The 21,346-nt window shown below is 46.7% G+C and overlaps 1 protein-coding gene across 7 annotated transcripts; it reads right to left on the bottom strand.

The window, feature by feature from the left end:
• Positions 1 to 173: 173 nt before the first annotated feature.
• Znf142 (zinc finger protein 142) lies at positions 174 to 21,238 on the bottom strand. Of its 7 annotated transcripts, none has more exons than XM_057761593.1 (10): positions 21,057 to 21,238; positions 20,686 to 20,816; positions 18,479 to 18,792; positions 13,726 to 14,325; positions 12,095 to 12,256; positions 10,171 to 11,010; positions 8,022 to 8,199; positions 4,359 to 7,251; positions 3,365 to 3,470; positions 174 to 1,617 (listed from the first exon to the last, which is right to left on the bottom strand). In XM_057761593.1, exons 3-10 carry the CDS (start codon positions 18,762 to 18,764, stop codon positions 1,148 to 1,150), a joined length of 5,535 nt encoding a protein of 1,844 aa, XP_057617576.1. In that variant the 5' UTR covers positions 18,765 to 18,792; positions 20,686 to 20,816; positions 21,057 to 21,238; the 3' UTR covers positions 174 to 1,147. The 7 variants fall into 7 exon arrangements, with proteins under 7 accessions (XP_057617576.1, XP_057617580.1, XP_057617578.1 ...); XM_057761597.1 differs by having other exon boundaries at positions 18,479 to 18,785; XM_057761595.1 differs by having other exon boundaries at positions 20,686 to 20,808.
• Between the last annotated feature and the right edge of the window lie 108 nt (positions 21,239 to 21,346).

Genomic DNA, 21,346 nt, shown 5'->3' with positions numbered 1-21,346 from the left:
GCACGCCTTTAATCCCAGCACTCGGGAGGCAGAGGCAGGCAGATCTCTGTGAGTTTGGGACCAACCAGCCTGGTCTACAGAGCTAGTTCTAGGACAGGCTCCAAAGCCACAGAGAAACCCTGTCTCAAAAAACCAAAAAAAAAAAAAAAAAAAAAAGAAAGAAACTGCCTTGGCCCTTTAATAGGACAGAAAATTAGGTAGGTGGAATAGACAGAACAGAATGCTGGGAGAAATAAGCCGAGTCAGGCAGTCGCCATGATTCTCCCACTCCAGGCAGACACAGGTTAAGATCTTTCCTGGTAAGCCACACCTCGTGGGGCTACACACATTATTAGAAATGGGTTAAAGCAAAATGTGAGAACTAGCCAGTAAGAGGCTAGAGCTAATGGGTCAAGCAGTGTTTAAAAGAATACAGTTTCCGTTTAAACGGGTAAAGCTAGCCAGTGGCTGGGAAGCAGCCCGCTCCACCTACAACAAGGTGGATGTATGGGCTGTCACTGTTGGGCAAGAAGGGGAAGTGTGTGTGTGTGTGTGGTGGGGGGAAGGGGGGCGCGGGGGAGCATGCGGAGAAACAATGTTTCCAAGGGCTCTCCTCCATGTGCTGCATAGGAAGGGCACAGGAGAGGCCTCGGAGAAGACAGGGCAAACCCTGATGACAACCTAGGAATGACAGAACAGGGATCCAGACACGTCTGTTAACTGATAATCGTCTGTTTCACATGCTTACAGAGCAGCAGACACAGGAACACATGCAATTAGATACAAATGTTCAGAAAATGCTGGAAGAAAATCAGACTTGAAACCGTAAGAAGGAAGAAATGATGGAGTGAATAAAACAGAGCCCTTATAGCCAGGGGCTCTGGTGCGACAATGGTAGACACTGGAGATCCAGGTACAGGCTAAAACCATAGTGCTACTCAAGAAATTAATGTTTTAGTCCAAGCCTATCTTTTTTATAGCTGTTAATTTTAAAGGCCAGAGTCCCAAGCGGGGGTGGGGAGGTGGGGGGAGGAGGAGTGTGTGTGTTCCAGCCACACTAACATCCCAAAGCCAGCCCTCCCTCAGGCCCTAAACTCAGGTTAGCTACAGTCCCAGTTTGCATATCTTGGACTATATGTTCTTCCTAAGGCAGAGGTGGGGTAGGGGTTCAGCCTTCAGGTCCAGTCGGGGGGGCAGGAGGAGCAGGAGGGCTAGGATCTAACAGCTTCACATCATGTAGGTGCACTGTGGGAGTAGTGGGGTCCTTGCCCACACCCTGGCTGGGGTCGGCCTGGTCAGGGTGGTGCCTGCGCACGTGCTTGACCACCTGGAACTTTTGCTTGGCTTTGTAGCTGCAGAGGCGGCAGAAGAACGGGTGGCGGTCGGTATGGGTAAGGGCATGATGTCGCAGCCCAGCAGCCCAGCGGAAAGCACGGTGGCAAACATTGCAAACATAGGGTTTGGCCTCACTGTGCTTGCGCAGGTGGGTGCGCAGCAGGAAGCGCGTCTTGAATGCCTTGCCACACTGCTCACACATGAAAGCCCGTGCCTCTCGGTGCCGTGTCTCCCGGTGCACACGCAGTGCATCAGCCCGGTTGGTGCAGTACTCACACTCGGGACACTGGTATGGCTTCAGTCCTATAGGACAAACACACAACCACAAAGAGGGAAGAACAAGGATCAGTGGCTCATAAAGTCAGTATGACACCTGGATATAAAGAACACAGCACAAGCTAATGACCATTCTTTTCTGACATTTTGGTGCCCTTTTCCACTGAGTCCTTATGGATACACAGGTCCCAGTGGATGCTGACGACCAACTGAACTTCTAGCCAACTAGTCTTCCTTATAGTAAAGAATACTCAATTATGACAGGGTTATTAAATGGGAAACTCTAACACTTCCTTGGTCATGTGACACTATAGAACTTAAAGACTCCATTGGGACACTTTTTTAAATTTAAAACTTTTTTTTTTTAATTTTTTAACTTTCTTTTATTTGCATTAGTGTGAGGTGTCAGATGCCCTGGAACTGGAGTGACAGACAGTTGTGAGAGGCCATGTGGGTGCTGGGTATTGAACTCGGGTCCTCTGGAGAACCAGCCAGTGCTCTTAAAAGTGCTTGACTCATTTGACTCATCTCTCCAGTCCCCTAGATACACTTTTTTGTCTTTTTCTTTTCTTTTCTTTCTTTCTTTTTTTTTTTTTTTAGTTCTTTTTGGTTTTTTCAAGACAAGGTTTCTCTATAGCTTTGGTGCCTGACCTGGAACTAGACCAGGCTGCCCTTAAACTCACAGAGATCTGCCTGCTTTTGCCTCCTGAGTGCTGAATTAAAGGCGTGCGCCACCACTGCCCGGCTCATTAATTACACTTTCTTTTTTTCTTTTGGTTTTGAGACAGGGTTTCTATGTGGCTTTCGGGCCTGTCCCGGAACTAGCTCTGTAGACCAGGCTGGTCTCGAACTCACAGAGATCCGCCTGCCTCTGCCTCCCGAGTGCTGGGATTAAAGGCGTGCGCCACCATCGCCCAGCTTTAATTACACTTTCTTATCAAACTAAAAAAAATTTAAGAGAAACTAACCGGTGGTGGTGGCACATGATTTTAATCCTAGCACTTGTGAGGCAGAGGACAGCCAGGGTCATACACAGAACGTCTATCTCAAAAAACAAAACGAAACAAAAACAAAAAAACAGAAAAAATGTTAAAAAAAAAAAAGATAAAGATACTCTATATATGGGGGAAGCATATGCCACAATCAAAGGTACCCAATCATTAATCTTTTACAGAGAACCCATGATTTGTGAATTCCATACACTAGAGGGGAAAGACAAATTAAAAATACGGAACTTAGGGCTGGAAAGATAGCCCAGTAGTTAAGAGCACTGACTGCTCTTCCAGAGGTTCAGGGTTTCATTCCCAGCAGCCACTTGGCAGCTCACAAGCATCCGTAACTCCGTTCCAGGGTATCTGGCATCCTCACAGAGAGACATGTAGACAATGCACATTTAAAAAAAAAGTGTGGGGGGGAGCTCTCACCTTTCTCCTCACTTATAATCATTCTACCACATTCACACAGAAACCAAGGATCTCTCGGCAGTCAAACTGAGTTGGAGAGTCTCCCTGTGTGTGAACTTGTATCATAATCACCGGGAAAGCTTTTGCAAATACACTCGCCCAGGCCTTCAGGTTTACCCTTTCTTTGGTGTTTAACACATTTCACTGGGCTGGCGAGCCAGAAGTATGTCTTCTTCCTGTGTGGTCCCTATTCCCAGGGTGAAGACTGATGTAGGCTCTGAGTGAGGACATCCAACATCTCATGGAGGTGAAGTTTGTCAGAGAAGAGGGAAACCATTTAAGCAAGACAGTGAATCGACACACACACTTACCTGTGTGCTTGGTCATGTGGTATTTGAGTTGGTTGACCCACTTGCACTTGTACCCACACTCAGGGCACAGGTACTTCCGTTCCTCCTTATGGATCCGCATGTGGTACTGGAAGGAAGAGCAAATGCGAATGTTTCCTCCCCATGACAGGAAGCTTCCCTCAGGGCTCAGTTGTTTCTTAGTAGCTATCCTGTGGGGTAAGCTAACTGCTAATTCTGTTTAATAATCTGTAACACAGGTACAAGTGTCTATCTCTGTGTGTATATGTGATGTGGGGACTATTAAGACTTAATATGTGCATATTAAGTATTCTTATTACCGAGTTCCCTAGCCAGTGACCCATGTTGTATTTTCAAATGATTAAAATTGGAGTACTAGGCATAAAAATAAGTGGTCAATAAATGTTAACTGTTAATACCCAGATTATTCTCAAAGTATTAAATACTCTTATCACATTGCAAACAGTTATGGAATTTATCTTTACGAAAGTGCATAGAGTTGTATTATTTTCCCCCTCTTTTTTTAAAGATTTATTTATCTATTATGTATACAGTGTTCATGCCTGCAGGTAAGAAGAGGGTGTCAGATCTCATTACAGATGGTTGTGAGCCACCATGTGGCTGCTGGGAACTGAACTCAAAACCTCTGGAAGAAGTCAGCCCCTGTGTTATCCCTTTTACAGATGAGGAATCTCTTAAGTTTTGAGAAGTTAAGGAACCTATCCAGAGTCACAAGCGAGTATGTGTAATTGTTAAGGTTACAGAATCCAGGATACTTGATAATTGACTTAGCAATTAAGAGCACTGGTTGTTCTTCCAGAGAACCAGGGTTTAGTTTCCAGCACCCACATAGCAGCTCACAACTGTCCTTAATTCTAGTTCTAGAGCATCCAACACCTCTTCTGGCTCTACAGGCACCAGGCTCACATGTGATACACATACATACACATATACACACACACCAAAAAAAAAAAAAGTTACAGAATCCAGAGCCTACCTTGAGGCGAGAAGGGTCAGCACAGGCATACGAACAGAGGTGACAGCGGTAAGGCTTTTCCCCAGTGTGAATACGGCTGTGCCAAGTGATCTTCTGCCGATTTTTGGTGCTGTAGGCACAGTCAGTACACTTGTAGAGCCGGGTGCCTCCATGTCCCTTGACATGGTGATCCAGTACCAATTGATGGCGACATGAAAAGTCACAAAAAGGGCAACAGAGAGAGGGCTGGCCAGCATCCCCAGCCCCACCTGAGGCGGCCGCTGAAGTCTCCTCATGCTGGTCCAGGTAGTGCTTCACCAGGCCTACTCGCTCCCGGGCAGCAAAGTTGCAGAGCTGGCAGCGGTGACTGAAATGGTGTTGCCTCCGATGCTCATCCAGCGCTGGCCGGCTAGGGAAGGCCTCCTGGCAGGCCCCACACTCCAGCCTTGGGTGCTGTTTGCGGGTGTGTCCTCGTAGGCTGGCAGGACTGGGGCAGAGCAGGCCACAGTGGGAACAGTGCAAGGGGCCTTCAGTGGCCTCTACAGGACAGCCAGGGGATGGGTGTGCAGGTTCGGGGTGACGGCGCAGAGCGTGCTGCTTCAGTGCTGTTTCTGAGCTAAACTGGGCCTCACACTGAGAGCAGGAAAAGGATGGGGTGCCTTGGTGGCAGCTGTTGACATGGCGAGTGATGTCATGACGAAGATATCCACTGTAGTCACAGAGTGGACAGAAGTGGGTGGGTGTTTTGTCATGTACTCGCAGTCGGTGCAAACGCAGTTTTGAGTTGGTGCCAAATGTCTGTGGGCAGGAGCTGCAAGGGATGCGGCCAACACCCGTGTGTCGAGACTGGTGGGCCTCTAACCGGTACCGTCTAGTAGTAGAAAAATCACAGAAAGGGCACTGATGTGGCTTCACACCCTCATGTTTGAGTCGCCGGTGCTGCTGGAGGCACCGGCTTTGCTTGCAAGTAAAGCCACAGTCCCCACACTGCAGAAGGGGCCGGGGGCCAGAGGCTGGGGCTGCAGTGGGGTGCCTCCGCTTCTGATGGAGCCTCAGAGCAGCAGCAGCAGGAGCAACAAATGGGCAGAGACCACAGCGCAGATCTCCAGACTCAAGGGAGCAGCCCTGGGTCTGGTGAGTCCTCAGGGTCCGTTCCTGCTGACAGCTAAAAGGACATGTGGGGCAGGAGAAGACGGCACCCTTCTGTTTCTGAACCACAGCAGTGTCCCTATCCCCAGGGCTGGACTCTGTACCCATACTATTCAAGAGAGTTGAGTCTCCATTGTTTAGGGTCTGGGGGCGCCCACGCTTTCTTCCCCGGCTGCGCTCCCCTCGGCAGCCTTCAGTCACATGCGAGGTGATAGAGGAGAGCCGAGAACAAAGGAATGTGCACGAGCTGCAGTGGAACTTGCCTTGCTCAAAGTGGAACTTCTCAGAGGTCCCTGTGGGTAAGGACTTTCCTGTAAGACAGGCTGGGAAGTCAGAGGGTGTGGGATGAGGACCCTCTACTTCTGTCTCCCCAGGGAGCTCAGAAGGAACATCTTTTGGACACAGAAGCTCTACCTTTGATGGTAAAGGTGGGGGTTTCCCCCTTTCAGCATCCTGTGAGGCTTGGCTACCTGGAAGCTGAGGATGTAGCGTGGGAGAGACAGGGCTGGGCAAAGCCTTGTTCTTTCTAAGAAGAACAGGGCATTTTTTCATCATATGGGTGCTGAGGCCACGTTGTTGCTTAAAGCTAGCTCCACACTCAGGGCATAGCAGGGGTTCTCGGCGGCTTTGGCAACCCGATTTGGAGTGCAAAGTCAGGGCTTTCTCCCGGCGAGTGATAAAAGGGCAGTGTGGGCAGCGGAAGGCTCTTCCTTCTCCCTGGATCACCACCATCTGGACCCGGCCCTCCAGCACCAGGGCTTCTGCTTGTTCTTTGTCCTGTCTCCTCAGGGCCTTAAGTAGTGACTCTGACTCGGGAAACTGAGGCAGCGGTGCAGTCTCAGCAGACAGAGTTGCCTTGAAAGCACTAGGGGTCTCTCCAGAGATTAGAGGACTTCTGGGGGGCTCAGAGACTAGCTTCTCCAGAATGGGTTCTTCTTCAGGAATCAAGCCAGGAGTCCCGACACTTTCAAAGCTGGACAGTTCCGGCTCTTCTAGCCCATCTGGTCTTTCCATTCCAAGTGGTTCTGAGGGATCTAGAGGCCTGAACTCCACAGGTGCTGTTTCAGTGAGCTCCTCAAGGGGTGGTGGCTCTGCCACAGGTTCTAGCTCTACCCTCAGGGCCTCCAAGTGTAGTGTGCAGCTACCCTCCTCTGCCTCCCCTGGGCTGGGGCTGCCAACCAGGTTATCCCCTTGGGGAGCCTCAATACCATCCTGTTTTTTGGTGCTGACCTCATCAGTTGTCTCTGGCAGGGCCTGATCCACACTGGAGTCTGCCACAATCCCATGTTCATGGTCTTGTCTCTCAGGCTGGGCTGACAGCTGGCTTGAAGGCCCTAAGTCTGCTGGAGGTGCCAGGCACTGTCTGGCCCCCTCTGACTCTTGGCTGGCATTGCATAACTGCCATACCTGATCCCCTGGCATGTAGCCATGGACCTTACGCTTGTGGAAGAAGAGTGTGGTGTTGCTGAAGGTACGGTAATCACAGAGGGCACAGTGAAACTCACGGAGACGGGTGTGTTTGCAGTTCTCATGGCTCAGCAGGGCCTGCTTGTGGCGGCTCTGATAGCTGCAGTAGCGGCAGGGGTAGAGTGGGGCAGGTGTGCCAGGGTGGTGCTGGGAAGCCATGTGCTTCTGGAGCTCATACTTCCGCTTGCACGCAAAGGCACACACCTCACACATGAGGGACTTGCCTTGGTGCCGCAGTTTGTGGCTGCTCAGCTGATCCGCCCGATGGCAGCGGTAAGAGCACTGGTTGCACTGGTATCTGGGGACAAAGAGGAGTCAATCACAATAAATCCTAACAATTAACAGTCACTGATTAAATACTGTCGGCCTGTCTGTGCTCTCTGCTGCGTGTGAACCATCTGATTTAACCTGCCTTCCACTATCCTGTGATGAGTCCGAGGCACTGAAGTTAAGAGTTTGCCTGAAGGTGTTCCCAAAGTAAGTGATGGGCAGAGACAGCTTAGCTTCAGGGCTGGGGCTCTCTATTCTATACTGCATGTGTGTGTCATGTTGTGACCCCCTACCCCGAGTGGGGCAGGTATGCTAGGGTGGCAGTACCCACTTGACTTCTAAGTAACTGAAAGCCCCATGGAACAGGTTTCTGTACTTTGTTCTCTTCCCCAGTGGAGGCATAAAAGCTACAGACCAAAGCAAGCCCCTGGGCAGATGTGCCTATAGGTTAGCGAATTTGCCCAGCTGTTCCTGGATCTTAAAGTGACTACTTGGTGCCATTAAGTGTAGATCCATTTTCCTGAGACCAAATTCTGAGAACTCAAGTAAAACTTTAAACGTGGGCTCTAAGGATTGAACTCATCAGACCTTCATGATTGCAGGCAAACACTTTACTGACTGAGCTATTTCCTCAGTCCCTCAAGTGACATTTTGATCTCTTTTCCCTCTCCTGGCCCAGAATGCTCTCACCATGCAGAATGGGCCACAGACACAGGGCTCAACTGTAGGTGATAGAGCTAAGATTGGTACTAGAATAGAGAAAGCAATGGGGCCAGAGATGGAAACGTGTGCTCGTACCTGAGATCCCCTGCATGTTTCCGCATGTGCACACTTAGGTAGTGCTTCCACTTGGTGACATAGCCACATTCAGTACACATGTAATCCTTGGTGTTAGAGTGCGTCAGCATGTGCTTGGATAGGTAGCTCACGTCTCGGCAGGTGAAGTCACACAGCTCACACTTGTGAGGTTTCTCTCCTTTTATTATGTGGAGGGGAAAGAACACAGGTCAGATACAGATTTGAGTGAATGGCCATTTCATCTCTTGCAGCAAGTTTGCTATGACGCCAGACAGGAGCAAAAGCTGTATGTGCCACCAGACACACAGCCAGCTTCACAAGGAAGACGGCCACACTATAGCTGTCTATAGCTGTCACAGCTTCCAACTCCTACACCAGTGAAGAGGAGGGAAAAGCAAAGAAAATTAAAAGTCTACCTTGGATTTTTTTTTTTTGAGACAGAGTTTCTCTGTATAACCCTGGCTGTCCTGGAATTTGCTCTGTAGACCAGACCAGACTGGCCTTGACTCAAGAGATCCACCTACCTTTGTCTCCCAGTGCTGGGATTAAAGGTGTGAGCCAAGCTTACCTCTGATTTTTAGAAAAAGGTAGTTGACACCTATAACTGAATCCCTTCTCATTTCCTAAGTAGAGATTAGAACAAGACAAGAAATAGAATTGGAACTCTAGATTCCAATACAGTAAGGCCAGAACAGCCAGCATTTATACAATGCTCACTATGTGCCTGATCTTTGCATAAACTGCCTCCTATCAATGAGTCTTCATAACAACACTATAAGGTGCTGTTATTATCTCTGTTTTAGAGATGGAAAAATCAAGGCACAGAGAAATCACAAAGCCATTTTATTAAAAGGTGGACCACATGGCCTTGGGCAGCCTGTTTCCTTGTTTCCAGAAAGGGAACAGCAAAATACAGACTTCACAAGGTTGGTGTAAGTATTAAACAAAACGTAACACAGCTGTCAGTGGTGCATAGTGAGGACTCAAGGGTAAGTCGTCCTAGTACTTGCTCAATATCTGGCACTAAGAGGCTGGTGGCCATGTTCCTTCAAGACCCCCTCCCACTCCAACCACCTCTGTATAGCAAAGGGCACACAACAGCTATCTAAATTTAACTTCTCAATTAAATTTTTGTCTCTTATCTTTACCTGCCTTGTTTATAAGATTGTTAAGGATAAAATAGGCTAATATATGCAAAAGAACATTTTATTTTATTTTATTTTACTTATTGTGCATATAGTATTCTGCCTACATGCCAGAAGAGAGCACCAGATCTCATTACAGATGGTTGTGAGCCACCATGTGGTTGCTGGGAATTGAACTCAGGACCCTTAGAAAAGCAGACAGTGCTCTTAACCACTGAGCCATCTCTCCAGCCCCCAAAAGAACATTTTAAACTATGTTAACACTACACAGATACAGGTTTTAGGAAAAGGCCTTAGAAACTACACTCTGTGACAAAACTGTGCAGAAATGAACAACAGTAGCTTTGACCAAACTGTCTAAAAATTATTTTTCTAACCAGAGTTTTTTGTGGAATTGGCTTTATGGTTCATCAATGCATAGATGTTTGCAGAGATCAGAGATGATACTGTAGTAGGAAGCCTGACTTAGCTGTCATCTAAGGCTTCAGTAATGCTAGCAACCAATTAGAAGTCTAAGATAAAACAAGTCAATTTTCAGGTCACTAGATGTGACCATGTTAAGTTCTAAGGAAAGCCACATGCTGATTACCCTCCCTTCTCCTGCACCAATACTCTCAAAATTTGAATTATAAAGGAAGTTATCTGTCCTGGTCTGGAAGTTTTCACTCTATAAAAGGCTGGATATTCACCCATCTGCACTTGACTAGGGGTCGGGAGAACTAGATAAATACTTAAGGGTAAGGAATGATAGTCTAGTATTAGAAAACAGGTTCTTAAATCAGAGTGCATGGATTCACGGACTTGACTACTTTATTTGTTTAATGATATTCAACTTTTGCCTTACATCCTTGCAAACTTGGAACATTAGAGTTGTGCCCATAAACCTGAGGTCAAGTGAAACAATGTATGCAAAGCCCTCTGTGTGCTGCTTGCAGCAAAAGCTCATGCCAGCCATCCCCTTCACCACCATTATTCTATCATCATAAGGATAGAAGCCATCTCACCCGTATGCAGCAGCATGTGTCGGATAAGCACCCTCTTGTGGGCAGTGGCAAAGCTGCACTCAGAGCACTGGTGGATCTTCTCATGAGCATGCATCTTGCCAACGTGGTCCTGGTAAGCTACTGGGTTGAAGGTGGCAAAAGGGCAGAAGGTGCACCGTAGCTCTTCACTGCCTGGGTGGCCTTGCTTCTTATGTTTGCGGAACAAGTGCTTATTGGAGCAGGCAAAGTCACAGTGGGGACAGTGGAAAGCATAATGGCTCTTGTGGTGGGCTTCCATGGCTTCAGCTGTGGCAAAGAGCATGGGACATGAGTGATGGCGGCATTCCACAGCTCGTACTCCATGGGTCTCCTTTAGGTGCTTTACAAAGGCTTTCCGGTCGGGGGCTACATAAGTGCAGCCCTCCTGAAAGCAGTGGAGGGGTAACGGCTCTGCTGCAGCTGCTGCTGTGTGGCTCTTGAGGTGCTCTTTGAGCGCTTGGCTGAGGCGGAATTCCTCACGGCAGACAGGACAGGCATAGGTGTCTGAGTAGAAGTTGGAAATATCTTCGTGCATGCTGGCCATGTGGCGGTTAAGTGCATTCCTCTCAACAGCACTGTAGTGGCACAGAGGACATCGGTGGGCCTTCTCACCCAGCTCCCGCAGCAGATGGGTTTTGAGTTTGCTTTTGCTGGTAAAGAACTTCTGGCAGTTAGGACACTGGAGGCTTGGGTCTGGAAAATGGAGATGCAGGTGCTCTACCAAATGGGTCCGCTTCTTAAAGCAGCGTTTGCATTCTGGACACATGTGTGTCTTGAAGAGGGACTCAGTACTGGAAGCCACGTGCCCTTGCCGTCCCTGCTCTATAGAGACAAGCAGAAAGATCAGCAGGGCTGTTGTGAAAGAAAGATCCTCAAAATGAGTGAGCAGAAAGAAAGGTAAAGTACCGTAACCTTCCAAGTACTGGCTCACTAAGCTCAGAATAATTGAGAGCTGGTAAGAAATACAATCAGATTAAAAAAAATAAAATTATTCACCAGACATAAGTATACACACTGTGGGATGAATTTCAAGTGTTTCTATTGAGTTTGAAACTGGAAACAAATATTCAGAAAAAAAGTTTTAGGAAGCTAGACAAAACAAATTGGTCATCAATAACCTGTGATATCTATACTATAAAAGAATCCCTTTCTCCTGTTAAAGAGGTCTATAGCTACTGGATAGTTTTATGTCAACTTGATACAAACTAAAGTCATCAGAGAGGAAAGAACCTCAATTGGAAAATGCCTCCATAAGATTGGGCTGTGGGTAAGCCTGTAAGGCATTTTCTTAATTAGTGACTGATGGATGGCCCAGCCCATTATGGGTGGAGCCAACCCCAGGTTGGGTTCTATAAGAAAGCAGGCTGAGCAACTCATGGGAACAAACCAGCAAAGAACACCCCTCAAAGGCCTCTGCATCAGCTCCTGCCTCCAGGTGCCGTTTTGAGTTCCTGTCCTGACTTCATCCAACGGTAAACAGTAACACGGAAGTGTAAGCCCAGTAAATCCTTTCCTCTCCAACTTGCTTTATTATAGTTATGATGCTTCACTGACATCAGAAGGCCTAGCTAAGACACTGTCTGAAGAAACCCTGCCTACAAGAACAAACTGTATTGTACCACTGCCCTGTGTTACTAGATTACTTGATCTATTTATCGCTGCATATTAGACTTTGCTGTTGGTTTTAAGTCCTTGAGATTAAACCCAAGGGCTTACAAATGTTAAGAGCATACTCTCTTGTTATTTCCCTAGCCCTAGATCTTGACTTTTGAGTCTAAGTCTAACAGAAAGAATACATGGATCTGAACTAAAGCTTGGAAAACCTAATCCTAAGGCCTAAATGTCAGGCTCTCCACTATCCACTCCTGTCTATCACAAAGAGCTTCAACCTCAGTGATGTTATTACCTTCCAACTGCTGAGTTCCTTGGCTTTTATCTGAGACTTTCTGGGAGTCCTTTTGGGTGCCACTCTCCTCTTCCTCTATATCCTCCTCGGCTGACTCCTGCCCAGGCAAAGGTGTACCCGCTTCCTCAGAAGGCTCTCCCTCTCCTGGAGACAGCTTGGGAACTGGGGACACACAAAACTTGAAGTTCACAAGGGCCAATGACAGTACTGAATGCTGGTGCTATACTTACTGGCAAGCAGAATTATCCTTCTCTCCTCTTAGCAGAATCTTGGATGCTAAGTAAATATATATATTCTTATTCAAGGCAGAGATCTGAAGACCAAGAGTAAAATCTTATCTTAAAAACCTACAATAATACAGACTCAGATCCACTGAAGCTCAGAAGTTTGAAGTCACTGGGAAGGGGACAGGGCCTAAGAGGTAGATAAGAGTAGAATGTACTTCCTTTGTCCAGGTCTCCAAAGCCAAAGGCTGGATGTTCAAGGCAGAGACAATTCCCTGACTGTTCACTGTTTACTGAGGGGCCTAATTTGTACTTCAGGCTCATACCTTGCCCCTGAAAAGTCTTCTCTGCAGGCATAAGAACAAGAAAGAAGCTCAGCAAGTCAAGTCCTCAGCCTGCCCTCTCCCGGACTACATTCTCTGTTCCCTGCCCCTCCACCCACCTCATGCTGGTCTTGTTATTTGTGAGACTAAAAGGAGAAACTGATGAAGAATCTTCTTTCCTGAGATTTCTTTCTTTTGTTTTTTCAAGACAGAATTTCTCTGTGTAGCTCTGACTGTCCTGGAACTCACTATGTAGACCAGGCTGGCTTTGAACTCAGAGATTTGCTTGCCTCTCTCTGTCTCCTAAGTACTGGGATTAAAGGTATGAGCTACCACCACCCAGCAAGATTTCTTTTTTACACAATCCTATTCCTTTCTGCCCACTCTCACGATTTATTTATGTTTTTTTGACACATATAGTCTAGGTTGGCCTGGAACTTGCTATATAGCTAAAGATGACCTTGAATTTCTAATCATCTCAAGTGCTAGGATTACAGGCACATACCATTTGGTCTAGCTCCCATCTCATTCATTCTACAGGCAATCTGTAAACATTCTGCTAGTAGCAACAGTCACTAACAGGCACTTTCACTCTTAGCATGGTCTGAAATGGATCAATAGAGGATACTGTTAACATAATTTCATATTACATGTTGCATAAATCAAATTTTACTCAGTGTTATAGACAAAGGCTTCCTTTTGTTTCATGTATTCTAATTGATTCAAGTTTTCTAGAGCCTTTCCCTTATCACCCAGTATTTCCATCTTCTTTTTTATTTTATTTAAAATTTTTTTTTTTTGTTTTACAAGACAGGGTTTCTCTGTGTGGCCCTGGCCACCTTGGAACTTGCTCTGTAGACCAGACTGGCCTCTAATTCACAGTGATCTGCCCGCCCCTGCCTCCTAAGTGCTGGGACTAAAGGCCTGTGCCCCACAGCCCAGCTGCAATTCCATCTTCTTAAGCAGTGGTCTACATTCTGTCATACTCATGGAACAGACATACTAAAAACAAATGGCGTCTCTTATAAGAGACCAACTGTGGATACATTCTAGGCATGAGACTAGTGGGTCCCTGGTCCCCTACCTGGCAGCAGCTCCTGGGATGGAAGGCCCTGAGCAGCAGAAAGTTCTCCCCGTGTACTGGCTCCATGGCTCCGCTGATGCTGCCGGAAGAGTTTGACGTTGGAGCCCATGAAGCTGCAGTGGCTGCAGTGGAAAGGGTAATGGGCTTGCCGATGCAGCTCCATTCCCTGTTGGCTCCCAAAAACCAGGGAGCAGCCCCGGAATGAACAGGGTACAGGAACTGCCTTGTGGGTCTGTCTCAGGTGATGCTGCAGACCCTTGCGATCTTCAGCAGAGAACACACAGCCAGACTCTGGGCAGGAGAATGTGTTGGGAGTGACCCGGTGAATCTTGAAGTGGCTCTTCAAGGCCTGGGGCTGGACAAACTCTTGTCTACATACAGGACATGGCAGGGGGCTATCTGGCAGGCTGGGGTCCTGCAGAGGGCCATGGAGGGTGAGGTTGCTGGGGGGCAGCTCTACAGAACACGGGGGGCTAGAGAGGTCCTGCACAGCCTGAATATGGGTCTCAGTGCACTGGTGCAGGGACAGCAGAGTAGGCTCTGCAAAGCTCTGTTCACAGCGCTCACAGAAGTAAACCTCCACCACCTTTACCAGGACACCTGCAGGTAGAGGACCGACAGAGAGAGGCACAGAATCAGACGGAACAAGACTTGAAAGAGTTAGTCACTAGTAGAAATGTAGGTAAATCTTTTTACAGTCACGGAGTACAGATAGATTTCAAGTTTGGCTTTGTACCTGGACTATAAGGTCAGGGAGAGCCTGTCTGGAATGTCTCTGGATTTCTAGTATCTAGTAAAATAGTTGGCAAAAGATGTGTGCTTAGTGTGTTAATAAATCAATAAACAATAAAATCCAGAAAGCATCAAGAAAAAGTAAATTTGGGGCTAGGGAGATGGCTCAGTCAGCAAAGTGCCTGCCTTGTAAGCATGAGGACTGAGTTCAGATCCCCAGCACGGATGGTACAAAGACAGACAGGTTTCTATTTCTGGAGCTTACAGGCTGGCTAGCCTAGGCAAACCAAACTCATAAGCTCCAGGGTCAATAAGAAACCCTTTCCGAAATGACTCAGTCAGTATTGGCCTTTGCCACCAAACCTGATGACCTGAGTTTAAACCCAAGAATCCATATGGTAGGAGAGAACCGAAGCCCATAAGTTATTTGCTCCCACGCACGGACGCCCATACCCACACCCACCTCAGGTAAGATAATATGCAAAAGAAAGAAATAAAAACATAGGGAGCAACTGAGGAAGATCCCTGACTCTGGCATCCACATGCGAGCATCCATGTGAACAAACATCCACCCCTAGGATGGGACAATGGTGACGAAGGTGATGGCTGGCAGGAGCGTTCGCTGTGTACCAAGCATCACACAATGGGCACTGCATACATGTTTTCACTTGACCTCAAGTTTATGGGTTGATTCTCCTGTCTGCACCTCCCATCTCATAAAGGAGTATTGGGTTAGAGATCCACATTACTGCATCTGTATGGCTTTTTGGCATGGTTCCAAGGATAAAATTCAGGCTGCTAGGGTTGCATAGCAAGCACATTTTTTTAAAAACTTGTTTTTATTTATTATGTATACAATGTTCTGCCTGCATGTATACCTGCACTGCAGGCCAGAAGAGGATACCGGAATGCATTATACAGATGGCTATGAGCCACCATGTGGTTGCTGGGAATTGAACTCAGGACCTCTGGAAGAGCAGCCAGTGTTCTAAACCTCTGAGCCATCTCTACAGCCCCGTGGCAAGCATTTTTATCTGCTGAGTCATCTCATAAACCCATGAGACAGGGTCTTGATATGTAACCCAGGCTGACTTAAGCTACAGCTTAGTCTAGGCTTGAATTCTAGACCATTCTGCCTCAGTTTTCTGAGTACTAAGATTAAAGAAATCCTCGGATAACAGACACATACCAGCATACTCACCTATCAAAGTTATATTTGTGTGTGACTACCTATTAAATATAACTTATCTTTTTTTAACCAATTCATGGTATTTCAGAGAACTAATAAATCAAACTGAAATTCTACCCTGATAGACCAAGATGTTTCTAGCAACAATAACAACAAAACAACAAAGCTGCCTTATACATCTCATTCCTATATGCATATATGTCTTCCTATAAGAGAAGTTCCTTGAGTGAATTACTATGTCAGAATGTGCATTATTGTAAAATTCACTATGTAGCTAAACTGACCCTCAAAAGCTTAACTTAGGTTGTGGATGCAGCTGGGTGATAGTACAATAATTAGCTACCATGTAGAAAAACCTGGGTTCTATACCCCAGCACACACACACACAAAAAGATTATTTTATATTCTTCTAAGGAAAATGTGGTACATTTACACAATGGAGTACTACACAGCAGAAAAAAATGACATCTTGAAATTTCCAGGCAAATGTATGGAGCTAGAAAACATCATATTGAGTGAGGTAACCCAGACCCAGAAGGACAATCATCATATGTACTCACTCATAAGTGGTTTTTAAACATAAAGCAAAGGAAACCAGCCTACAAATTACAATCCCAGAGAACCTAGACAACAATGAGGACCCTAAGAGAGACATACATGGATCTAATCTACATGGGAAGTAGAAAAAGATAAGATCTCTTGAGTAAATTGGGAGCATGGGGACCACAGGAGAGGGTTGAAGGGAGGGGAGTGGAGAAAAATGTATAGCTCAATAAAATCAATCAGGGCTGGAGAGATGGCTCAGGGGATAAGAGCACTGGCTGCTCTTCCAGAGGTCCTGAGTTCAATTCCCAGCAACCACATGGTGGCTCATAACCATCTGTAATGAGATCTGGTGCCCTCTTCTGGTCCATAGGGATACATGCAGGCAGAATATTATATATATATAATAAATAAATAAATCTTTAAAAACTTAAAAAAAGTAAAATCAATCAATCAAGTTGCAAGACTGTAGTAGCTGGGCATGGTGGCATACACCTTTAATTCCAAAACTGGGGGGCAGAGGCAGACAGATCTCTGTTCCAGGCCGACCAGAGCTACATAGCGAGATCATATCAAAAACAAACAAAAACGCAAAGTCGCAAGATATTCTGTATCCTTACATAGCCTCTTCTCATCTCTAGGAGTTTGTTTTGTTTGCTTTTTTGGTGGAGACAGGGTTTCTTCAGAGAAAGAAGTAGTTTTCGCTGTCCTGGAGCTCACTGTAGACCATGTAGAGATCCGCAAGTTGCTTCTTGAGTGCTGGAATGAAAGGTGTGTGCCACCAATGCCTGGCCTACTCTACACATTTTTAAAAAAATACTTAGTTTTGGCTAAAATTGAGAAGCAAAAACAGCATTTTATGAAATTAAGCATTTTTCCATAGGGCTATTGTTTATCTTTATTTCTTCTTTGTGAACTGCATGTAGAGTAATTCATATCCATTCACTTATTCCTTCTCTCCCCTCAAGACAACATCCTGCAGTGCAGCCCTGGCTGGCCTGGAATTCACTATATAGACTCTGGCTTAGAATATTTAGTAATCCTACTCACTTCTGGAAATTGAGGTATGTACAAAAACAAAAACAAAAAAAACAAAAAAAGGCCAATGAACTCTAAAATTTAAAAATATTGTTTTTATTTTTTATTTCTTAAAAACATTCAGTTGTACGAGCTGTGTCCATATGTGCATGCATATGTTTGTAGGTCAGAGGACAACTTGTAGGAGTTGTTCTTTCCTTTCACCATGTGGATCCTGGGGATTGAATTCAGGTTATCAAGCTTAGTGGCAAAAGCCTTTATCCACTGAGCCACCTTGCCAGACCCCTTAACCAGACACAGGCTCTCACTATGTAGCACTGGGTGGTTTTGAACTTACAGATATCAGCCAACCTCTGTCTCCCAAGTATTGGGATTAAAAGTGTGCACCACCACATAGTCCGTTCATGCTCTCTCTGTTCCCCCAGAGAGAAGTAATGATTTTTGTTTTATTTTGTTTTTTAAGACAGGGCTTCTTTGTGTTGCTCTGGTTGTTGGAACTCGTCCTGTAGACCAGGCTGGCCTCAAACTCAGAGATCTTCCTGCTTCTGTCTCCTGAGTGCTGGTATTAAAGGCATGTACCACCAATGCCCAGCTCAGTTTATAATTTTTACACGGTCAAATTACCTATTTTTTCCCAGCATCCTTTGCTATTATCCTACTCTGTCAGAAGACAAAGTTTACAGCTGTAACTGAAAAGTAGCAGTTAAAGCATAGGACATTTCCTAAGATGAATTTTTTAGATGTAGAAAGAATGAAGGGAAACTTCCTGCTCAGACAAACAACTTGCCCTGGGTGAGTAAAGTATGTTATATACTTGAAACTAGGGCAAGGAAACACCAGGGACTTCTGGAAAGCCCCGCCAAACTCAAGATGGTTGATCAGGTTGGGCCTCTGACCTAATGACTGGCTGGTTTGGGGTCAGTATGGAATAAAGAATCCCCAAGGACTATCAGAGCAAGGAGAGGCCAGAATAGACACAGCTGTCAGAAAGGTCTTCTGTTCTCAATTACTGCCTAGCAGACATGAAGCTCTCAGAGGGAAAACTTTGCCAAAAGTTTGTTACAAGGCTGTATGCTACCTTGCCAGCCTTCCGTCAACATGCATCAGCTGCAAACCAAATTATAACATCTCCGGGTATAAAATTAGCATGCTACCTTGTGTTCTCATCACATTCAAAGAGAAGAACCAAAAATAGCACAGACAAAAAACGCAGGCTGTGTCCCACTGGCCTGGTAGCAACTATGTTTGTACCTGAGGTGTCTCCAGAAGCTCCTGGGGTCAGGGTTTCAGCTACTGTTTCCACAATGATCTCCATGTTCCCTGAACTCTCTTCAGTAGCTGTGGCCTCTACCAGGAGGCAGCCTGGGTCAGCAGGCAAAGGTGCAGGCTCCCCAGAAGCACAGGTATTCTGGACACGGCCCAGGATTCCATGGTCTGAGAGAGGTGGGGGAATCAACAGTAGCTCAGAGCATAGTCCATCCATCTCCCCAGTGCCGTTAGTCAGCTGGGACGCCAACACAGGGTCTGACATTATCATTGACTTCTATGTTATGGTCTCCTAGATGCTGACAAGTAGCCAGGAAAAAAAAAAAATCATACATACATGGTTAGAATTCTCAACTTCTCCGAAGATGGCCCACACATTTAGGCATTTCCATTCATGGCAACATGCCATACTTTATTATCCTAAATATTTTCAAAGCAACACTGAACACAGTATAAAATGAGAATGAAGTCCGAATTAGTAGAACCAACAAGTTGAGGCCGACATTAAAGACTGCAGGTTATGTTTCTTGCTAGTAAGCGATGACTACAACAAGACTAAGTAGGGCCGGAGGCTCTCGTTATTCTCAGTGTAGAGATAAAACCACTGCTTCACTTACAGCCCTCCTCACCAGACGATTTGCTGTATTCTGACGCGTTACATTCTGTTTTGCTTGCTCCCCACTTTCTTACATTCATTGCATTTCAATCTCTTTGTCTAGCTAATCAAACATACCTACTCCTTAAGAAAATATCATTTCTGCTGTGAATGCTTCCTAATATTCTGGATTTCCTTTCTTTCGGGTCCCGACAGCCTTTGTATGTAACTCCATCAGGAACCATACTGCACTATTTTTTCCCTATCTGTCTCTCTTCCTAGCTGTAAGCTGTACAGCTTAACTAGCATCAAATATGGTACATAGCTGAGGATGACCTTGAACACCTAGTATGGATCTAATGAGTGCTGGGAAGTCAGGTGTACATAACACCTGTTTGTAAGATTTTACCTTTAGTTATGTGTGTTGCTATGTGCACATGAGTGCAGGTGCCCGCAGAGTCCAGAAGAGGGCACTGTCAGATGCTGGAAATGGATGCTAGAAACTGAACCCAGGTGCTCAGAAAGAGCAGCACTCTTAGTGATTTCTCCAACCTCACCCCCCCATTTCTTTCTTTTTCTTTCTTTTTTTTTTTTTTTTTTGGTTTTTTGAGACAGGGTTTCTCTGTGGTGTTGGAGCCTGTCCTGGAACTAGCTCTGTAGACCAGGCTGGTCTCGAACTCACAGAGATCTGCCGGCCTCTGCCTCCCGAGTGCTGGGATTAAAGGCGTGCGCCACCACCGCCCAGCCCCCCCTTTCTTTTTTAAATGCGGGGTGGGGATCAAGCTTTGTGCATCCGAGGCGAGCACTCTACAAATGAGTTACTATATATCCCAACACAGAATGTGGCGCTTTCTCACTTTAGCGAGCACAAGGCAGACATACAAACATTCTAGTCACCAGCTGAACTGAAGTAAACCCAAATATTTAAACCAAGGTGTCAAACCAGTGTTCCCTCACATACAAGGTAACTTTTGAACTCACCAACTTTCTAACGCCTCCAGAACCTAACACAACCAAGAAGCGAATTAAACTAAAGGCCCTGTTAGTCACGGCTGAAGTAAGTGAGATACATGTTTAAATTCTTAGTACTCAGGAGGCAGAGGCAGGCGGATCTCTGTGAGTTCGAGGCCGGCCTGGATTACAAAGTGAGTTCTAGGCCAGTCGAAGCTCTTACACAGTAAAACCCTGCCTCAAAAAACCAACCAACCAAGCAACCAACCAACCAAAATAGAACAACATTACTTGATGAAATCGGATCACCAAGGTGGAATGAGACCCAGGTGAGGGCCGCTATTCCTTATTCTGCAGAATCCCTCCACTCAAACCAGTAAGAGCGCACAGAAATTCCGAAGGTGGCATGGAAGAGCACTTGCGTGGTCAGCGAGGCTCTTTGGAACCTACAGCTTCCACCGACGGCTTAGAATAGCTGCTCTGCCCAATTTTCCTGCTCCATCACGCCGCCTCAGGAAGATGCAGCGCTTGAGGCAGGAGCGTGCCAGAAAGTAACGTGTTTTCTTTGAGACTGGAGAACCAAGAGACATGAAAGCCTGGGGAACAAGGCGCCTCGGTTCCCATGCGCCTCTGGTCTTTGACTCACCGTGTGGCCTTGAAGAGAAGCACTGCGGCGTCGATTCTCTAGGATTCAGCTTTCCTGGCTGTAAAGTGGAGGCGGCGACAGACAAGTCACGAGATCCAGCGAAGGAGAAGGGCGTTTAGGAACCTGCAAGACTTGGAATGATGCATCGTCACGATTATGGTCCTGAGGAGAGGCAGCGGATACCCGGGCGGGGCCCAGGGAGGTGACGCGAAGATGCACCCGGGTCCCTCTCGTCGGCGTGCTCCCCCTCAGCACCACCTCCCACGGGGTCCCACCTCCCAGGCCCACTCACGCTGGGGCTGGACAAACTTTTACCTCCAGCTTGCAGCACCCGCACTACCCCTGGTTCCCGCCGACAGCCGCTCTCTCACCTTCTACCCCAGGACCACCGGGAGCTGCATCTCTATGGTCTGACTGGTACAGGAGCGGCTCCTTAGGGGCCTTTGGTGTGGCCGCCCTCGCCCCACACTCCTCTGGGAATCTGACGTGCGGCGGTCACTCTGTCTCTCTTCGCGGCCGGTGCTACTCTATGGTTTCCCCCCCTATGTCCTTGAGTACCCTAACTCGGAGGCCCAAAGCGGAACCACCGAGAGTTGCAGGGTAGAGTGGCACAGACTTCGTGGTGGGTGTGGCGGGAAGTAGTTGTAGAACTCGGGGGCGG

This window comes from Chionomys nivalis, chromosome 2 (assembly GCF_950005125.1).
Source record: "Chionomys nivalis chromosome 2, mChiNiv1.1, whole genome shotgun sequence".
In the NCBI taxonomy this organism is placed as follows: Eukaryota; Metazoa; Chordata; class Mammalia; order Rodentia; family Cricetidae; genus Chionomys; species Chionomys nivalis.
Note: the sequence above shows the minus strand (reverse complement) of the source record. Positions and strands in the feature narration are given on the sequence as shown.

Excerpts from the sequence above, each read along its gene's own strand:
- Znf142 (XM_057761593.1), bottom strand. The coding sequence starts at position 18,764 with ATGATAATGTCAGACCCTGTGTTGGCGTCCCAGCTGACTAACGGCACT. Across the intron at positions 12,257-13,725 it reads ATCCCAGGAGCTGCTGCCAG|TTCCCAAGCTGTCTCCAGGA; the intron begins GTAGGGGACCAG and ends GTGTGTCCCCAG. Across the intron at positions 7,252-8,021 it reads AAACATGCAGGGGATCTCAG|ATACCAGTGCAACCAGTGCT; the intron begins GTACGAGCACAC and ends CTTTGTCCCCAG.